The following is a 19,702-nucleotide window of genomic DNA, read 5'->3' as shown; positions in this document are numbered from 1 at the left end:
ACAGGCTGCTCAAAAAACCTGAATTTTAGAAAACTGCACATTCCTATTGCTAGCTTACTCAGCTCAGCTAGTCAAAAGGAAGAACAGGCATCTCCTTGCAGCTCACACAGCCTGGCTCTGGTCAGGAGGGATGTCACTTACGGCCTCTGAGAGGAGTCCAGACAGCAAATGTTGAACAGCATCTTCAGTACCTTCGGTGGAAAACTCAGCTGACCTTGTCTCCTTTTCTGCTCTTCCTTTCTTCTGTAATAATAACGTAATAGTAGCTGAGTTACACTTAGCACATTAGTAATTTCCACCCTTCCTGCTTATGACAGGTTGAAAACCAGCCTGGGTTATTAAAACTCAGAGATACAAGCCAGCAGGCAAAGAGACCAAAAATTTAACCTTTTTTTCCCCCCTCTCATGTTTAGCACTCTATACTTATAGCAGTTTCTGAGGTTAGTTGGTCAAGTACTTTCATTATTTCTTTCATTACTACTTTTGCTTACCACTCACCTACCAGAGCACTTCAGTACCAGCAGCAGAACTTAAGTATTTTTCAGCAGTCCTTTTCAAGGTAGTGACATAAAAAGCACTAGCAGCACACCCTGAGAAACAACTCCCATACAATACTGTAAAAACAGCCTGTCTCCTCCTTTTATGTGCTGCTAGTGGAGGCTGTTTCCTGCCGATGAGCATGGTGAAAAGTACTGCACCTGTGCTCGGCTTCACAGCTGTAGCAGCTTTACATTAAAGCAAAGGGGAATCTCCTTTACTGATTGCTTCTTCGTGTGCTGTGTACCCAGCTCCCTCATCGCATGGAGACGGAGTTATGTAAAGATATGGATTCGGTAGCTTTGTACTGGAAATCGTGTCCTGAGGTCCCAGCTAACCACCATACTGGTGGAGCAGATGAGGTGTTACCTCTTCATATTTGGTCTTTGAATACATGTCACTAGTGTTTGTCTTTTGATTTATAAACTCTTGATTTATAAAGACTCTGCACTGGCAAGTAGGCCTGGTCTGCTTGGGGGGATATTTCATGAGCTGCTTAGGAAGTTTATAAAGTAGACTCCCCAGATTATGAAGCAAGGGGGTATCTGTTTTGTAAGGAACATGTTATGAAATGAATTTGTCTCTAGGCCTAACTTCATTATTTTAATGATCCCACTGGTGGTTGTCGTAGGTGTCGTTCTGTGTATATATTGTGACCTACATGCTTGTGATCATTTATGAAATCTAAGATTTAAAAATACATTGGACCTTATTAATTCCTTGCCTACTTTTGGAAACAAATGGAGGTGATTTGGATATTGGTATGTTGGGCTAAATCTCTTTTCCAGTGAAGTCAGTGAGAGTTTTACCATAAGCATAAATGGAAAGAAAATAAGCCCTATTCTTTTATAAAACTGCCCTAATAATAAACCTGGACAAAGTAATCCTTAGCGTAACCCTGTTGACTTCTGTGGAATCACACCAGGGACATATGCTGATGTGATGTGTGGAGAGGAGTTACAAGAACCTGAACAGTGTAGGAAGATGCTTCTGCTGGGTGTGCGCACTACTAGGTCTCAGAAACATGAAGGTGTAAAACCCACAGGCAAATGAAGACAAAGCATTGTGCGTGTGTGTGTGTGTGCAGACCTTTCCTTGTCAGAAGGCCTTCCCAAAGAGGTGACTCTGCTGGTTTTAAAGGAGTCACTCCCAATTTGTACCTGTATAACTGAAATCAGAACTAATCTATTCATGGGTTAATAAAATCTTTAAGAACAAAGTGCATATTTAAATAGAAGAAATATGGAAGCATGCAAACACGGGATTCGTACGTGAAAGCGTAAGGGAGGCTAGATCTCTCGAGCACAGAGTGACAAGATGGTGTGGATGCCAGGCTGTAGCTGACAACGGGTCGTGCCCCAGGCTGCTCCTAGCCACATTGACTTTGCTAAGTTTCTCAGTTACATGAAATGTAATAAGTTGATGAATATACCTGGTCCGTGCAGCACATCAGCTTGTTCCCTCGTGCTGTACCAACATTAAATGCATAATCTGGTGACTGAAATAGGTAAGTATTGTCAATCACTCTCATCCCTGGTGTAACTCCATTGGTACAGAGTTAGGCCAGGTTGGTGGCTCTCCTGGCCCGATTTGATAGCTGGGAGAAGCTGCAGAGGTGGAATAAACCCCAGAGTGATGAACGGATATCTCCGTGCTCTGTCCACCAAACTGCCTACTCCTTCACTTCATCTGCTGTGATTAGTACTTTAGTCTTTTGAGCCTTAAAAAATAAATGACACCTGTAAACATTTTAGAGGGGTTTTGGTTTTTGTTTTTACCTATTTTGCTTTCACTTGAAACTCTGCCAAGCAGGATGGCTATTAGCTTCACATGCATGCATGGTTGCATTCCTTGTTGCTGCAGTCGCTGACGACTGCCTGCCTGTCAGAGCTGGGCACTAGGAGAGACAGGCTGAGCAGAAATATTCCAGTGTTCACCTGTACTGTGTTGATTTCACTCTACTGTAGTATGGTGTGTGTTCAAAGGCTAAATTGCTGCTTTTTTATCTGCTGAGGACCAGATAAAGCAAAACCTGAAAGGAGTCCTGCGCGTGGATGCTGGGAAGCTATTATGCAGCATTTGCACCGTTACTCTTGGTCAGACTCAGAAGGGATCAGTTGGCAAGCATTGGAAACTGAGATTTGCAGCATAAAGCTGAAATGCGGAAGGAATCCCAGTCCAAAGGGCAGGCTCCCGTTACGCCTCTCTCCTAATGGAGTGCAGATGCTACCAGTGCTGCAGGTAATCCGTTTAGATCTGGTAGAAGCTTTTGCAGCAGCAAATTTCTCTCTTGAGAAAGCGGACAGTGAAAACCGGGGACTCTTTTTACCTTTTCTGGTGTCATACCGTGTTATGCCAACAAGTTGTACCAATGCGATTTGCACCAAAGGCCGCAGCTTTGGCATGTGAGGAATGTGGTGTGTCTTCCAGGAGACTGCTGCCTAAATTCTGCTGTTGCAAAACTTACATACAATTTCATGGACAAACTTGGCTAGTGGAACTTCATGGGAACTGGTAGATGACAGTAGAGAAGCTGGGTCTTCTGCTTGTGCTGGGGTTGTCTGGGAGGGAATGAGGGCTGAATTTGGGCCAGTAGTATTTAACACTGCTGTTGAATGAGAAAAAAATTCAATGACTGCTTTTTAATCTTACAGAGAGGGGAAAAAAAAAATCACACATGAATTCATAACCAGTTCCAAACATATTTCCTCTTCTGTTCACATCCAGTTATTCTGTTTGCAGACACAAGAGTTAAAGCGGGGGCCTGCTTCTGCTTTCAATTACATCAAAGGATGTTTTGGCCTTGACTTCACTGGGACCAGAATCAAACCCGTGACCGTAGTATTGTATTTAAGAATGAGTATCTTGCAGTCACATAAAAAAGCCAGGTTCAGCTTTCAGTATCTCATCAGAATCCAACAGTTAGTAGTTTTCTTATTATTTTAAAGTTTTTGCCAAGCTTAGTTCTGTAAGACAAGTGTCCTCTGTGCAGCAAGTGTATTGCTGTCTCCTTTCTGGGTGTGGGTTCCTTCTCCATAGCCCCTAGACAGGGGCTCCCCCTTTTTTTGGGAACGTGGCTGCAGAGCTGGGCTCGTCACAGCAGACGTGTCGGCAGGTCATTTCCTCTCTGCCCCTGCTCTTGCCTGGCTGCAGTAACAAAAAACTCACTGGAAATTCCTCTTTGGTTCTGCCTTTCGTCTGCCAACGGCTCGGGCTCACCAGCAAAAACTGTTACACAAGTCTTTCTGCTTGGTGTGGATATAAGGGCTTTGGTCGCTGTTTTCCTTTCAAAATAGCTTTTTAACAAATTGTTCTTGATGTAGTCAGTTTCTTTAAGTGAACAGCCAGGAAAAATATGTTGGGTACAGCTTGAACAAGTGTAAGAATAAACAGGAGCATCATTCATCATTTTGAGTGTGGTAACAAAAATACAGATAGAGACAACGGAGTGCGGCTTCCCAATCACATACGTGCTTGTAGAGAACTATAACCAGTCACAGCCTGCCGGTATCTCCCGCGGTGTCTTTGTGCCAGAGCCAGTGGTGGTGTGAGCCATACCGGAGCTGTACAGTAGTATGATTGCAGCAGTGTTACACTCTGGGAGTGGGCAAAATTGGTGTAGTTTACTCACTGGAGGACAGAAGGATGGGCTGCAGGAAAAGGAAATAGATTAAGAATGGAAGATACGCCTTTTTTTTTTTCCCATATTATTCTCAGCAACAGAAGAGCTTTACCAGTTTAGTGAATTGGCATACTAATGATCTGCCCAGGCAGCGTGGGCAGTTTCTTCTAAGCAGAAAGCTAATTCATCGCTACCCAGCGAGGCTGGTGTCGTTCCTGTTCGCAGCAGTGCAGTGTCCCGATGCAGCGGAGGCAGGCGTGGGCGCCGAGGGTCGCCTGGTGTTCCTGCTCATCCCAGGCACTGTGGTGCTGCAGTCATGGGCAGTCTGCGTCTTGGAGCTTTTTTCTGTGGATCTGGAAATAAATAAAAGAATTCTTAGCAGAAGCTGCTCAGCTTTTGTATGTCTAGGATCAAAAGTAAAGGGCAGTGGCTCAAGCAGATTAAATATTCTAGCTGTTTTCTGAGGTGCAGGTATCAAAGTAAATGTGTTAGCTGTCATTGTTTACACTCTGTAAAAGGTTGTGCAGCACTCGAGTATCCGTCCCTCTTTCTGCTGCTGTGTACTGAAACGTACTGGTTTCACAGCGCCCACACATGCAAAGGATGCAGAGGGCCAGACTCGCACCCTGAAAGGTAAATGAGTTACATTTGAAATTTTCCTTGCCTTCACTGAGTGCCAGTGGGAGTTTCGCTCCTGACTTCAATGAGCGAGGATTTAGCCCATTTATATTAAAATATAACTAGTGCCTGCATGTTTTCCAGCCTCCCAACATGCCCAGTTGAACAAGGGTGATGGTAATGGAAGTAATGTCCAGATCTAGTCAGATTTGAAAATCTTAGTAAAAATACTGAGTTAGCTCCCACTTGAAGTTGCAGCGAATATGTGAGGAGCAAGAGAGCTGGCATTTTGTGCAACCCTGTTCTCATGAGGCCCCTCATAGCACCATGATTTAGGGGGAAGGGATGGTTAAAGGAATAGCAAGAAAAGGCTTGTAGGGACAGGAATGTTTTATTTGAATTGTGCATCTTCTCATGTATTAACAACTTAATTCTGTTGAGTGCCCGCAACTCCCACAGAGTTTGAAATGAAATGTGGTTCTTGCAGGATAGGGACCTTTGGGAAACTAGGGAATGCTCTGGGAAACTAAGATGCTAGTTTGGGAGCTTGTTTTAAATGAAAGAATTTTTGTTCCTGCATTGATTTTCATGGCCAAAATTTAGTGTAAATTCTCTGTTGAGAAAAGGTGAAAGGCCAAGAACCCTTGCAGGGCTCAGATCAGAGCAGCAGCAGCAATGGCATGATAAAAATAGAATACAATAGCAATATACATTTATATTATTGTTTTTCATCTTCATCAACTATTTAGGCAAAAGTTCAGTTAGAATGAAGTAAAAGAAGAGCAAAAGTAACCAGGACGTTATAGTGGAAAAAATGATAGTACTGGAAATCCAGCTAACGTGTTGCTTAAACTTCAGGTGTAAGTCCCCAATTTAACGTGAAGGGAGGAATTCCCACACAGATTGGTGTTACCTACAGTGTGTGAACTTCTGTGCAGTTACCTGGGCTTTGGCATATTTCACCGAAAGGGTGATTTTCAGCTGATACCGCTAACAAGTTCTGTGTTTTGAGGGTTCGTATTATATTGTAGTATTATTTGGTTACTTGTCTTAAAAATGTGCAAGTCAGCCAGACTCTGCCCTTCTCGCCCTCCCCCAGCAGTTGGCGGGTGTTGGGAACAGGGGTGGCAGAACTGGCCTGTCTTGAACTACAGTAACTGCAGCCTCTCCGCTTGCGCTGGGCTGCTGTGCACCTACACACCCGCCGTGGTCCAGGCGTCTCTTCTGGTCATGGTTACTCCAGAGCAGCTCCACCAGGCCAAATGAGCGCAAACAGTACGGTTAAGCATCAAAAAGTAATGGGAGGCTGTTTATCGCTGCCCCTGTTACAAAGGATGAACAAGCCATGGCAGTGATACGTAGGGAACTTCTAATGGCGAAATGCAAATTCTAGCTGTATTTCAAAGTTATGTTTTTTCTTGTTAAGCACAGCAAATGCATTTTGTGACTGAAGATGTACATAAATGTGGCAGGATGCTGATGTGCATGGCAAACGAGTGCTGTTCTGTCTGTATGTGTCTACGTACGCTGCCTATACATGTGGTTGTACGCCAGATGCAATGAAAGGATTCGTAGTACAGCAATTAACATACTAGAAACTGTTTGTTTAGTGAAGTCTTTTTATAGCTGTTGAAATAACACACTAAAATATACAAACGCTATTTTAATAAGGCAAAATAAAATTATTAGCCTCATGGAGGGCTGAATTCTGCCACCATTACTCATGGCTAAGCAGTGCTTTGCTCCTGACTCCCTGCGAGACGAGTGGCAGAAGCAGGGCCCCAGGGAACAAACATGCTGCTAATAAATTTGGGATGAGTGGCCAGTGCTGATGGGCCTAATCCCAGTATCCCAATAAGGTAAAGGGCTTAGGGTTAATACCCTTGTAAACCTGGTGGGAATGAAAAAGCTGGAAAGGAAAGCACATGGGATCCTCGGTTCCCTTAGTCACTGTTCTGCTCATTGTAATTGTTTGACCACTTCTCCTCCTCCTCCCTCAAGACCTGATGGGATGCTTGGCCACACAGATGCAGGACCAGGGTGGCTCTTGACTACAAGAGAATTTTTTAATGCGGGACAAGGCACTGGCTTCTCTGCCTGGGATTAGTGTTTCCAATTTCTTGTCTTACCTGCTAATTTATGTATAGGCAATAGTGTCTCTAGAAACTAAAAAATGTGTCATGTATCAAAATGTAAAAATACGTACATATTTTCATGAAATTATGTATCAGAGTCACCCAGCAAAGTGTATTAAGTGTGGAGACAGGCTGTTAGCAACAGGTGGAAAAGAAAGAGCTGTAAGATCTCTTATCCTTTTCATGAACACTTTATGTTGTTTCAAAAAATCATAGGTAATTTCCAGTTCAGTGGACTTTAATTGATAGTAACAGAAAATGGAAAACAATTGTCCATGCCTTTGTTTTACAAAAATTACATGATTCTGCATGGTAGATGACAATGTTCTTTCTGGATTATTGACTTTTAAAAATACATGTTGATACTGTATAGACTAGCTCTGATCTACGGCAAAACTAGGAATTCTAGCCTGAACAGCAAAATATGAAGTATTAAATCTAGGTAGTAGATCCTGCACTTCCTTCAGGTACTTAATAGTTAATGAGTGTAATATCTCTCAAAAGCACTGCAAAGTGAGCATATGGCTCAAAAAACTCCTATGGCATTCCAGGATCAGCAGGAACAGAAGGTTATAGGAACTGGAGATTGATAAACCTGTTACCTTGTGACTTACCTCCTCCATCCCTCTGCTGGGATCAGACTGTACTGCTTGATGCTCTTTTCTTGTTAAAAATTGAGAGGGAGGTTTGGAGGTTACAGGCTTTAGTATCTCCATTTGCTCCCCCCAAGTCAGTTTTGTACTTGAATATCTGCAGTTGCTCACTTGTGGCGCCAGGACTGAAGGGTTTGGGGCTGAGCAGTGCCTGTATGGCACCCAGCAGTGCCTGTAGGACGCTGGTGTCTGAGGCTGCCCTGCTGAAACACGGGTGCTCACCCCGGTCTCGTAGGAGTGATGGGAGAAGGAGTCAGTGGTGGGGGTGGCTTGAGCACGCGTGGAGCAGTGACCTGCCTAACACTGCAGGCTCACGCCTGCGCTCCATTTGGGACTGGAAGCCTGTACCTGATCTGGGCTTATTTAAGCCAGAAACCCACTTTGGGGCACCTCTCTGTGTCTTCAGGCACGTGAACCGGCCCCAAAGCACATGTGGCTGCTTGGATTTCATAGTTTGCAGGGCAGCAGTTTATACCCCCAATTTAAGACTCAGACTCTCCCCTACACAAAGTTTTTCCCATCCCTGTAGAAATAAAAGATTTAAAACATGCTTAAAACAAGATTTTTCCCAGCTGAAACACCCTCCAGGCCAAGCGTACACCTGAAGCAATCCAAGGTGGTCAAGATGTGCGCTTTGACTAGACTGGGAACTGTGGCAGAGCCGTAAGGGCGAAGCCCGCACACAGTTTCTGGACGTACACAGCCAGGTCGCGTGTGCACAGACCCACGCTGCAGACGCTGCCTCTCCTTAGCGCTGTTTTCCCATGACTGGAGCAGGGCTTACAGTCACCGGTCAGGTAGCAGGGTGTGAAGGTGTGGTGTAACCATACAACACAGCTTTGTTTATGGACTTTCACACTAATTACAGCTGCTGTTTTAAGTTGAGGCAGATCAGAAGACCTACTGCAGCCAGATGCAACCTTTAGCCACGTTCCTCGCTGTACGGGGCATGAGGGGGCATGTGTCCTGGCAGAGACAACGTTTTCACGTCTCTCCCTCATAACAACCATCAGGCCACAAGGCAGAAGACACCTGTTTGCTGCTCAGCTGGGTTATCCCAGTCCTCCTCTGGCCAGCCCTGCCAGCTTTTCGGACGAGTTGGGTGTTTTAACATACCTCCCTGGGGAAAGTGGCTGCAGGTGCTTTCTTTGTTACAGTTTGCTGGGAACTTGTGCACAAACCCAGTCAGTTTTACAGTAAAAATAATGGAAATGCAAAAAACACTACCGTAAAGATCCAGCAGCCCTGTCCACTGTCCGCCCCAGACCGTGCTGCTGCGGCTGGGGTGTAGCAGTGCTAGCAGAGAGCTGGCTCCCGCCACGCCGGCGTTGGGTAAGGTGCTGCTGTTCCAGCCGCTTCCCACTGTTCTCTTCCAGCAGTTGCTTTCTTGTGACGGGACAAGCAGCAGGCTTGTGACAGACAGAGCTGCATGGGTAGCGGTGCCAGACACAGTGTAAAGCACTCCGGTCTCTCGTGCACCTCTGCTCCAATTTACAGCATTCTTTCTCTCCCGGGCGGATAACAGTATCTATCCTGCCCACCTTGAGCAAATATTTAAGAGATAAGCAGCTCTGTTTGTGCTTAGCAGCAATGTCTGGACTCCGCTCGTACACCTGGGATGCTTTGCTAACATGTCCCGCGGGGCAGCGTCAGGTCACACTCCGTGTCCCGGCTCTAAACAACCCTCTTCCTCCTCTCTGCGGCGTCTCCCATAACCGCCTCCTCCTCCAGCTCCGCAGCAAGGCCCAGCAGCCAAGCCCAAGTGACAGCCGCCGTACAAAACCCAGGGAGAGCTGCAGAGCTCGTGTCGGCTTTGCTGTGCGTTTGCGCTGAGTGGAACAGGAGGAGTGGCAGGTACAGCAGAGGGCACCCAGCGGAGCACAGACCCGCGCGCTTGCAGGACCCAGGGCCAGGCATTTCTCTCTTCTTCCCCTCTCCTCCCATAAAACCAGGAGACAGACACGTTTTAATGACAGTTTGCTGAAATGTGCGCTCCCTGCTGATTTGACATTGGGCAGAAAAAGTGTCTACAGAATCAATTTTTAATAAATGTAAACAGCTAAATTATGAATGACAAAAATATCACTGAACAGTTAAATATTAATCATGTAATTACTTAAATTAATACTTTTAGTGCAGTGTTGTGATAGTTTTACTCACGCAGTGTCACTTTGCTGGCTGGGCGCGTGCACGGGGGGACGGGACCGCAGCAGCCCCCCCAGCAGCAGGGCTCAGGAGCAGAGGGCTCTGCTGGTGCTTGCCACAACCCCGGCTCCTCATCGTCCCACAATACTGGGTGCTCCTCTTAAAGCCTCAGGAGGCAGATTTATTAAGAACGAACTTCAGTTTCCTGTTCAAAAAGAGAGCTGTCAGGAAAATGGCTAAACTGGCCCCAAACCAGAAAGCAACCGTTCCCACCCCAAAGGCTTTCTTGTCCCAAGGTGCCGTTAAACGCCTCAGCAGTGGGTGTGTGCTGTGCAGAGCCCTGACTGTGCTCGGTGATGATCTCAGAAAGACCAAGGGTGCTCCAGAGGGAGCTGGGTGCAAAAAGCCATGGCTGCTTCTGAGATGGAGTTGGGTGAGTTTATGAAAGAGATGGTGTCCTGCCAGGCTGGGGGCTGGAGTCACTGTCCTGCGGGCCCCCTCCGTGCTCCCATCTCCACAGGCGCTGCAGGGACCTTGCGTGGTGGAAGATTGGTTGCAAGTGTTACGGAGGGTGTGGGTATCAGCAGCTGTCTGTAGGTACTTGCACGCAGCTTCCTTCCCTGTCCAAGAAAGTAAGAAAAGAATTTACTGGCACTCTTGTCCTTGTGGGTTGGCTGGCTGCATTGTTTGTTTTTAATCTAATAAAAGGAGGTCTTAATATCATAGTAAAATTGGTACAAAGCTAGAAACTTGCCCGTTGGCGTTTTGGCGAAACATTATTGAAAATGTAAAAGCCTTTAGCAGAAACAACAGAAGCCCAAAGAAACTGTAGAAGGAGGATCAACAGGTTGTGTTCTGGATGCTGGGAGGAGCAGGGAAGAGCATCCAGCCGGGGCTGGAGGTGCCAGTGAGATCCGCTAAGCTGGAGGCCAGATGCCAGCCTGGTTGTGGCTCTGTTCCGCAGGGACACGATGCAGTGGTGGCTGGGAACAGGGGGCCTGCAAGGGTCAGGGCGGGCAGCGCTGTGGAGCAGCGGCCCGGTGGTAAGGAAGGCCCCGTGGCTGGGAGGGCAGGAGCAGTGGAGGAGGAGAAACTGAAGGTTGGGAAGAGCCGTGGGCTGGGAAGATGGTGTGAGCATAGCGGGACCTGGCCAGGGAGGTGGAGGTAATGGAAAGGCAAGCTTGCCATCTTTGGGCTTACAACTACTTGGCTTAGTCCGTTCCCTGTCTGGAAATTAAATCTTGGACAGAAATTTTAAGAGTGTTTTAAAATTAGAAAGTGAAGCATCTCTTGCAAAAGGTGGGCATGCTGAAGAAGCGTTCATTGCTCAGACTCACCCATCGCTGTAGGATCCAAGAGGCCGCCAGCCGGACTGATACCTAATTTCTGATTGAACATCAACAAGTTTGTACAGTGCAAAACCATTCCCATCCCCTTGTGCTCGCTGACTTGTGGGCTCTGACAGCCTGTCTGCATTTTGCTTCCATGCTTCTGCACGCTGCACTTCTTTCTGGCCACCCAAGACCCATCCACTGAGCACATCGGGTCGTGGTGGGGCTTGTGGAGCTGCCCCCAGTCACAGTGCTCTTTTCCATGGCTTCACATATGATGAGCAACCCTGTCAGGCGAATTTTCCTCTCAAAGCTGGAATGTGAGTTCACATTGTGCTCTCACAGCGTTGAATTTTCTGATGGACTTTCTACAGGTATGGTTACTGGTGAGAAGGGAGAAGGAGGAGTGCTTTCCAGACTCAGCGTTACAACATGCTGCAGTGAAGTTGGTTCTTGGAACACAGCAGCCCCCTAAAATGTCAAATAAATCCTTAAACTATTCATCACTCTGTTTTTGGGGTGGCAGTTAAGTCTTTCAACACTCTGCAAGTTTCTTTCCCCAGCAGTAACTTTGCTGGTGAAGAAATACAGCTCAGGGCACTCCACAGAGGCCTCAAAATTCATGTTTTGTTTTCATTGCCAAAAAAAATGCTTCACTACATTAAAGAGCAGCCCATTAAAATTTTGTACCCTCTCTTCCCTGTGCCCTGTCGTCGTTGGCAAACCTTCCCCCATACAGGCGGTGGAGCCCAACAGCAGCTGGTGTGTTGCTTTTGCAGGCTTCACAGAGAAAGGGCAGCGAAGGGGAGGAGGTTTAAGCCACAGCCCAGCTAATTTAGGTGTGAGATCTCAAAACTTTCCATAGCCACACAGACTAACTCAGTAAATGTACCAAACTGAGCCTTAAGCTGCTCTGTCAGTGTTTCCTCTGCTTTCGGGCTAACCCAGCACAGCACACGGGCTCGTGTGCACGTCTAAGGAAATAAATTAACTGTCTGGTTCCTGGAATAAAATTTAACACTGTACAAAGCAATATATTTAACCGTCTCAGGCAAATAGCCCTAAAATAACAATGAAAAAGAAAATAATCACTGGAGGCTTGCTGAATCTTGGGATTATAGAAATTAAATGTTGCAGCATGAACTGGATGGTGTTTTCTGATACTGTTGAAAAGACGAGGGTGAAGAAAAACAGTAAATGTATTATAATTAGGGTTTAGGGGAGCATTTGGTTATTCTCCTAAGTAACTCAGACTAGCTGAGTGCTGACACGAACATGAGAGCAGGCAGTAAAACCTGGAGCTTGCTTAAGAAAGCAGAAAGGTTTTTAGCTGAATTCAGTGGGGACTTGCTAAGTCCAGTTTTATTTAATATCTCCACTGTTAATTTAGAAATAAATGGCATGTTAATTAAATTTGCAACTAAATTAGCAAGTTAGAAGATCAGACCGAGATGCAGCCGTGGAGAGCACATCTCACCGTGTTGCATGGGTCCACAACCCAAAGCAAGCGGCCTGGGGCGCAGCCGGAAGCACCAGCGCAGCGGGCAGTGGCGGCGGGGGCGCAAACCTGCCCTTTCCCATGGCCAGGGTGGGCACGCGCCTTCCCCAGCCAGGCTGTGGTCTCTCACATCGACTCCCATCGCTGCTGGGCCAGAAAGCTTGCGGTGGGGTGGTGATGCTGGAAGGAGAGAGGCGGTGAGGCTGCGGCTGCGGCATTTGGCAGCGGTGCTGGGCAGTGCCTTTGGCAGGGTTTGGTGAGCTTGTTATCTGCGGCAGGGGAAAGCCCTGCACTGGTCACAGCGAGGGACACGGGGCAATTGCTGAGGCGAAGGTGTGGCTCAACAGTGAAATCCAGGAGACTGCAGCATGGCCTCTCTGGGAAATGGAGTCCTGCTCACTGGCAGGGTTATTTAAGACTCGACTTTGAAACGCGAGACACTCTGCAGTTGGGAACAATGCTGCGCTGTCAGAGAGATGGACTCAATTACTTAATAGATCGTTGCTGTCTGTCTCCTGCGATTTTCCTTTCAAGAACATATATTCAGCTGGGTTATTTCTCATGGGCAGACAAAGCATTCTGAGAGAAGCCAGGCGTTCGGAGGGGAGAGGCGGGAGGAATGGCAGCCAGGCAGATGCCCGGTTTGTTTTCAGCAGAGCATGCTGCTCAGGACGTGGAGAAAGCTGGAGTGATGTAGCTGATGTGGTATTTTGGTCCTGTAACCAGCTGATGCCCTGGTCTCATAGGTCTCGCTTTCTTTTCTTTGTTCACGGAAGATTTGCCACGTTGCTTTCTTCTGCCAGCCTCTGATCCCCAGGACTACTGGTGGTGGGACTGTGGTCCCACAGGCAGCGCTGCAGATGCTGCACAGAGCATTGGTTGCTGGTTTACCAAAACATTCAGCATTGGATGGCCACTTACCCAGCACTGAGAGGTCCATACAGCTCATCTCGGTGTATGGACAGCCTCTGCTCTAGCACGGAAAGGCTTTGATGGCGTTTCATCAAAAAGACAGCCAAGCTGGAGGAAAAGCTCATGGCCAGGAGCCCATCTCCGAGTAACCATTCGGTTCTCCGTTAGCAGGACATGGTGGACGGGGAGCCGGTGATGCATGTTCTCACCAAAATCACTCTGCCAGCCGGGGGTGAGCAGCGCTTCATAGGCACTATCCTTGTTGGGGTCAGGGGCCTAATTTACAGCCCTGATTTGGGATAGCGCAAGCTTAGCGCCAGGGCAGCTGCTGGGCTCTCACTGCTGGTGCGCACGCCTGTGTCTGCATGTGCACACGTCCTTCGTGTGTGTGAGCTTGCGGGTGTGCACACGTGTCTGAGGCATCTGTCGCTGCGCACTTGTTTGTCACCAAATTAAGGTACTGCGTTACCTTATGCACATTGAATTGATGCAACTAAATTGGCTGGATGTTCTTAAGCCCTGAGGGTGTAATGAGATTTTTTTGGTCTCTTTTGCCCATATCTTTTTCTTTTCTTTTTTCAGGATAAGTCGTCTCTTTAATGGCACAGAGCCTATTGTCTTGGACAGTTTAAAGCAACATTATTTCATTGATCGAGATGGTGAAATTTTCAGATATATATTAAGCTTCCTAAGGACATCTAAGCTACTGCTCCCAGATGACTTTAAGGTAAGGAAAGCTATAGTCTGCAATCCATTTTTAACTCCCTTTCTGTCATTTGTTTTGGTGCAGGTTGGTTTGTGCGCTTGACCTAAACACACATAACTAAATGTTGCTGTTTATTGTTAGGATTTTGAGTACTTGTGTATTTCACCAGGGATGCTATTATTTAATAAATGGACCAATGGTTGTCATGGATACCATAAAAAGTTAAACGATGACGCTTACGGCTAAATCAGTTTTTCTAAACTAATTGTATTTTCTCACATTTTTGTCTTATTTATCAAGGTATAACAACAATTAAGAAGCAACATCAGCAACTAGCACTTACCAGGGTTTAATGCTCAGAATCTGAAATAAATATTTTAAATTTGATACTTAGAGAACTTAAATTGTATAAATCTTTTTCTTGTTGGTATAAAAAAGAAACAGCCTTAAACAAGCCCATGAAGATTTGTGTTAGATATAACCAATGCAGATACTTTGATTTGAGGAAGTAATCTTTTACACAATTTATCAACCTCAAAATATTCTTGGGAGATGGAATTTACTAAGGGCTTTTTAAGGAGCAATACATGTTTTCTAAGAAATAATGGTGCTGGTTGTTGCTTTGCAAATCCTGATGGTTTAAACGCGCTCTTCCTAGCCTTGTTTATTTGGCTTTGCACTTACAAAACTTAAAACACTGTCATCCTTATGCATGAAAATCAGAAGACAAAAGTGTCCAAACTGTAGATCGTAAGATTCCACAAAAGCACTAACTCCAGGATGAAATGGTGAATAAACTGGGATGGCAAGAGGGATCTGCTCAGAGTTAGAAGACGTGGAGCATTGCTGGAGAGGAAGGTTCCTGCACTGTGCAGTAAGATTTCACTTTGCATGTTGGACTAGGTAGGCACGATAATTTGGCCAGTCATTACTGAGTCAGTCCAGATTTGTGGTTGCTGTGGTGGCTTCAGCTTTGGAGTACAGCTGATCTTCATGCTGCAAACCGCTCCTCAGCCATTCTTGCCTAAGTTACGAGTACAATCGTATTTGATCCCAGTGTGGGAGCGTTTACAGTTAATGTTGAGCAGGCGCGCTGTGCGATGGGAGCACGCATCTTGTCCCAGGGCAGGGAGAAGTTTGGGCGCTCATGGGCAGTTCTGGAGCTCCAGCCCAGAAGGGCTGTTCTGAGCACTGGTCGTTCTGGGGAGCAGCGGGCAGGTTGGGGAGGCTGGCCTGCGTGTTGGAGTGCTGTGAAGCAGTGTGGGAGTCAGAGCACAAAGGGGTGGATGTGAGAAAAGCTTTTTTACAGAGAAATGAGAGAAAACGCACGGGCAGGAGTGAAGCTAATGACCAGCCCAGTTCTGTGGATTGTAGGATGGATCAAGTAAACGGGCGTGGATGGAGAAGCAGCGCAGGTGAAATTCCAGACAGATGCTTTAGCGGCAGCGTTCTGGACAATCTGGTGGGACAAGGAGGCATGAGAAGCAAGGGTAGAAGAGATGTAGTTTGAGCTGATCATGGCCTCGACCAGCATCCCCATTTCAGAGGTGCTGTGAAACAAAACCAGCAGGATTCGGTAGAGCCTGGAGGTGAGAGCGCCGGTGGATGCCAAGGACTTGTCTGCGCAGCGAGCCGCTGGCGGGGCTGGGAGAGACTTGGGAGAGCCGGCGCTGTGCCCGGGCTCAGTCCGTTGTTCCAGACCATCTCTTTGCATAGGGTTAACTGTATTTTATTTAGTTCCTCCCTGGGAGAGCTTTAGAGCAAACCCCAGGCTAATGAGGGCTGAAGAACAAAGCAAAGTAATGCTAGGTAGGGAGTAACTAAATAAAAATGCATAGAAGAATGTGCTGCAAAGCTATATTAAAACTGCATTGTAAACGGATTTGACTTCACAGAAATAGTGTAATTTTACCAGCATGATTAAAGTGACAGAAGACAATAATCAAAGGCAGAAAATGGAATCACTTGGTGTTTCTAAATGCAAAACCCTATTTAAGGTATAAAACCTGACAGGTTTTCCAGTGAGACTTGCATTAAATGTTCTTTATGTCAAACAAAGCATTATCAAGTGTTTTGAATATTTATTAGTTTTTACTCCTTAATTTAATCAAGCAGTTTATTAGCCTCGAGGTTTAGCCAAGTTGCTTTTCAACTTGAATTGCTGCTCAGATGGTTATTTTGGAAAGTTTGGAATGTTAGTACCGCACCGGCGTTATTGTGTTTGCTATTTAAGTGTTGTTTTCAGACTAAGTTAACACTGAAATGCAGAGAAAGTGGGGTATGTGTTCCTAGGCTAGTGATTCTTTATTATCAAGTCTGACTGGTGTGTTTACAGTGAATATTAATTACACTTCCAACTACTAATAAGCCAGAACTTGAAAGTGTTTTTAGTATCTGACAGGTCTCCCTACTGAAAGCAGCAGTCTAATAGTTCATATAATTTTCCTGGGTTTGGGGGATTTCAAGCCACGTGAAGTATGCTGAGAAATTACCACGCGTTGCCTGGCTCCGATCTCCTTCGCAGCCACCCTGTGCTGAGCAAGGCAATGGCAAGCAGCCCGGAGCTGCTTACGGCTCCTTCCTGCCCCAGTTCAGAGTGGGGCCCTGCCACCCTGAGCAACAAACGTCCTTGAGCAGAGCATGGAGCCAGCACCCCCCAGTCCGCCACGCTGCCTGGTTATGGGGTGGCTGGTACAGGAGCTGCCCCTCCTCTGCAGCCCAAATATTCTCTGCCTTGATCCCTCCCCACCATCAGAGGTGTTTCCTCAGGACATTTATGAGCAGTGCCTGTCCCCGTCCATGCCAATACAGAACTTCACGCAAACCCAGGACCTGGTTATTTGAGACTCACTCCCTGCTTAGAGATCTCCACACAAAAATAGACATAGGTGATGTGTACGTCATTACCCCATCTTAGGGAAAGGAGCACAAACGCACAGGACATCTGAATGTCCTATGGATTATAGAGGTCAGCTCTAGCACCGGAACCACAAGGCTGGCACGCTCATTTATTAATCTATTAATACCATTTTAAAATTAGTGTGCTTGCATCTCATTTTAAGTGCTCTCAAACTGACCTTAGCGAAGGGTGCGGTTGTCCGAGAAGTGAGCAACTTGCTCTCGTAGCCAGGAGTCAGATCTTCACAGCACTAAAATATAACAAAAGGTTGAGTCAGAATGACAGATTTGTTGTTTCACGTAAACAAAGAGTAACATGTGAAAAATGGGCAGAAAGAGCCATTTCAGCCTGTTCCAGAGTCAGCATTGGGTACAAAAATGAAGGAGCTCTGTCGTACTGAGAGCACAGCATCGGGTTCATGGGAGACTTGGTCTTACAGTCCCTGCTGTCCGTCTCTGCCTGCAGTCAGCAGATCTTTACTGACTCGCTGGCACCGATACCCGGACAGCCGCACAGCTGGCCTTGCAGCCACCCTTCCCAGCTCCTCCCCAGGAAGATCTAAATGCTCTCCAGGAGTTGTAGATGGAGAAAGGCTGTGTGCATCCCACCTGGCTATCTGCTCCCTTTTCCAGGCAACCTGACAGAAGCTCTCCACCAGTTCCTACAGCAGCCATGAGAAGTCGAAGGCTCATGGTAGTCCACGAAAGCATTTGGTGCTACTTTACAGCACAGTCAGAGCCTGGACTGTCCATCTCCCCTTTCAGTCTCCCTTTCAGAGAGGGTGCAGTCTCTGTGTGCATTTGTCAGCGTACGCCTGGGACAGAAGCCGTACCAGGCCACTTGGAGGCTGAGTTTCAGTGAAGCAGTGTGCACATTGCCACTGTGCTAGGCAGTTAACGGTGCAAGGGTGGAAATACTGATGTCAGTATTACCTGGCATCCTGAGCATCCTGTGTGGACAATCCAGAGCTGGGCATCGCTTCCAGTCCAGTCGCAGCTGCCCAGTACCCCACTGGTGTATAAACCTGCCCGAGAAGGTTGTGTACTTCACAAGGTGTCGAGTCCGTTACCTGCCCAAGCACAGGCTGTAGAGCACGTGATGCTCCGGCACAGCTCTGGTTTCCACACGGCCATCTGAAGCGTGGCCGTATCATTCTGGGAACAGTAGTAGAAGAGCTGTTTCATCTGAAAACCAACTGCCTTATCACAAAATAGTATCAGAACATAAAATCTATCATCTTGTTTATTTAGGACAAACAGTGGTTAGCAGGAGTCACTACCAAGCTGCATTTGATGCAGTGGGCTAAGAGCTGGCTGTGGGGGAGGCAGAGGTGGCGTGATCCTGGTTTTGTTTGCTTTATGGCATTACTGTTTTGGCCTGGGGGTGCTGGACCATTGGACTGCCGTGATTCAGGATACTGTCAGTCTAGTCCAAAGCCCAGTGAAGTCAGTGGAAAAGCCTCCCGTGAATGTAATGGGCTTTTGCATCCAGCCTCAGGAGCGCTGCGCCTCTCTTTACTGTCAGAAATGAAGGACTGGTTTTTGTATGGCTGTACCACCTCTTCTGGGTCTGACTGTTGAGTTTTCTTAGCACATATTCAGTTGATTGGCCTTACAAATAATATGTTATTTTATAGTGACCATGAACACAGCTATTCTAAAACTGTTTTTTCAGGACCTGTTGAAAACACCAGGAGATTTCCCATTGCCTTCAGTGAGCACTGGATGGTCCTGTTCACGCCACAGCCTTACACTACATTTTTCCTTGGCATTGCGTGTTTTCCTTTGCTCAAAAAAGAGATGGATGGGACCAGCAGATGCCCAGTGAACATTTGATATCCCCCTGCGCACACCTCTGTAATAATTGCAGTTAGGTGGGGGACTGTGTTGCTCCAGTGTCCCACGTGAAGATTTCAGAAAGTTTGGGGCAGGGGTTGGTTTTTTAATTTAGGCCGCTAATCCCCATGCGTTTAAACCAGTCCTGTGCTCAGTAACCAGGGAGCTTCATCGGCGGACAGAGAAAAGCAGTAATGGTTCAGCAGAGTGCTGATTTTGGGGAGGGGGAAAAAATACCTTCTGCCAGGAGATGAGGCTGCTTCTTTAATCTTCCTGTTGTTTTTCATCTTCCATCTTCTTCCTATGAGTGTGTTTGTTGCCCTCATTTCTTCCCACTTGCTCTTATCACTCATTTCTCTCTTTCTGCCGTCCTTTATTCCTCCCTTAGTGGTGCGCATATTGTCCCAGCCGTAACAGACATCAAAGAGATGTAGAGGACTGGATGTCCCTTTTGTAATGTGACAGCCTTGCCGTGTCACAGTGAATATTCATACATCTCCAGGCTGCAGGCAGCCCCGGGGTGAAGGAGCACCTCTCCACTACCAGTGTGGGTCCGCGGTGCCAAATTTGAGCACAGCTAATTGCTTTGGTTCAGTAATATCCTGCAGCAGCAGATTTTACAGGTTAATTCCAAGCCACTGTGAAGAGTCGCCCTGTTTTGTGCTGCTCGTTCATCGGCCTTTGATTCCCCCTCTTCCCTGAGTTCTGGAGCAGCAGCACTGCTGTTGTTTTTCATGTAATTTTGGTGCCCATTTCTTGATTACTTCTTGTCATGTCCTGCTTTCCAGCCTAAATGATTCCAGTCATTTCA

General features: G+C 46.7%; 1 protein-coding gene across 3 annotated transcripts in view; it reads left to right on the top strand.

Moving 5' to 3' along the window:
- KCTD15 (potassium channel tetramerization domain containing 15) overlaps positions 1-19,702 on the top strand; it is a 42,125-nt gene that overhangs the window by 13,197 nt on the left and 9,226 nt on the right. For all 3 annotated transcript variants that reach the window (XM_086757948.1, XM_086757949.1, XM_086757947.1), the window contains one exon: positions 14,034-14,178. In XM_086757948.1, coding sequence (XP_086614074.1) covers positions 14,034-14,178 — 145 coding nt within the window. The remainder of the gene's footprint in view (positions 1-14,033; positions 14,179-19,702) is intronic.

This window comes from Chlamydotis macqueenii, chromosome 13 (assembly GCF_036417535.1).
Source record: "Chlamydotis macqueenii isolate bChlMac1 chromosome 13, bChlMac1.mat, whole genome shotgun sequence".
Taxonomy (NCBI): domain Eukaryota; kingdom Metazoa; phylum Chordata; class Aves; order Otidiformes; family Otididae; genus Chlamydotis; species Chlamydotis macqueenii.
Note: the sequence above shows the minus strand (reverse complement) of the source record. Positions and strands in the feature narration are given on the sequence as shown.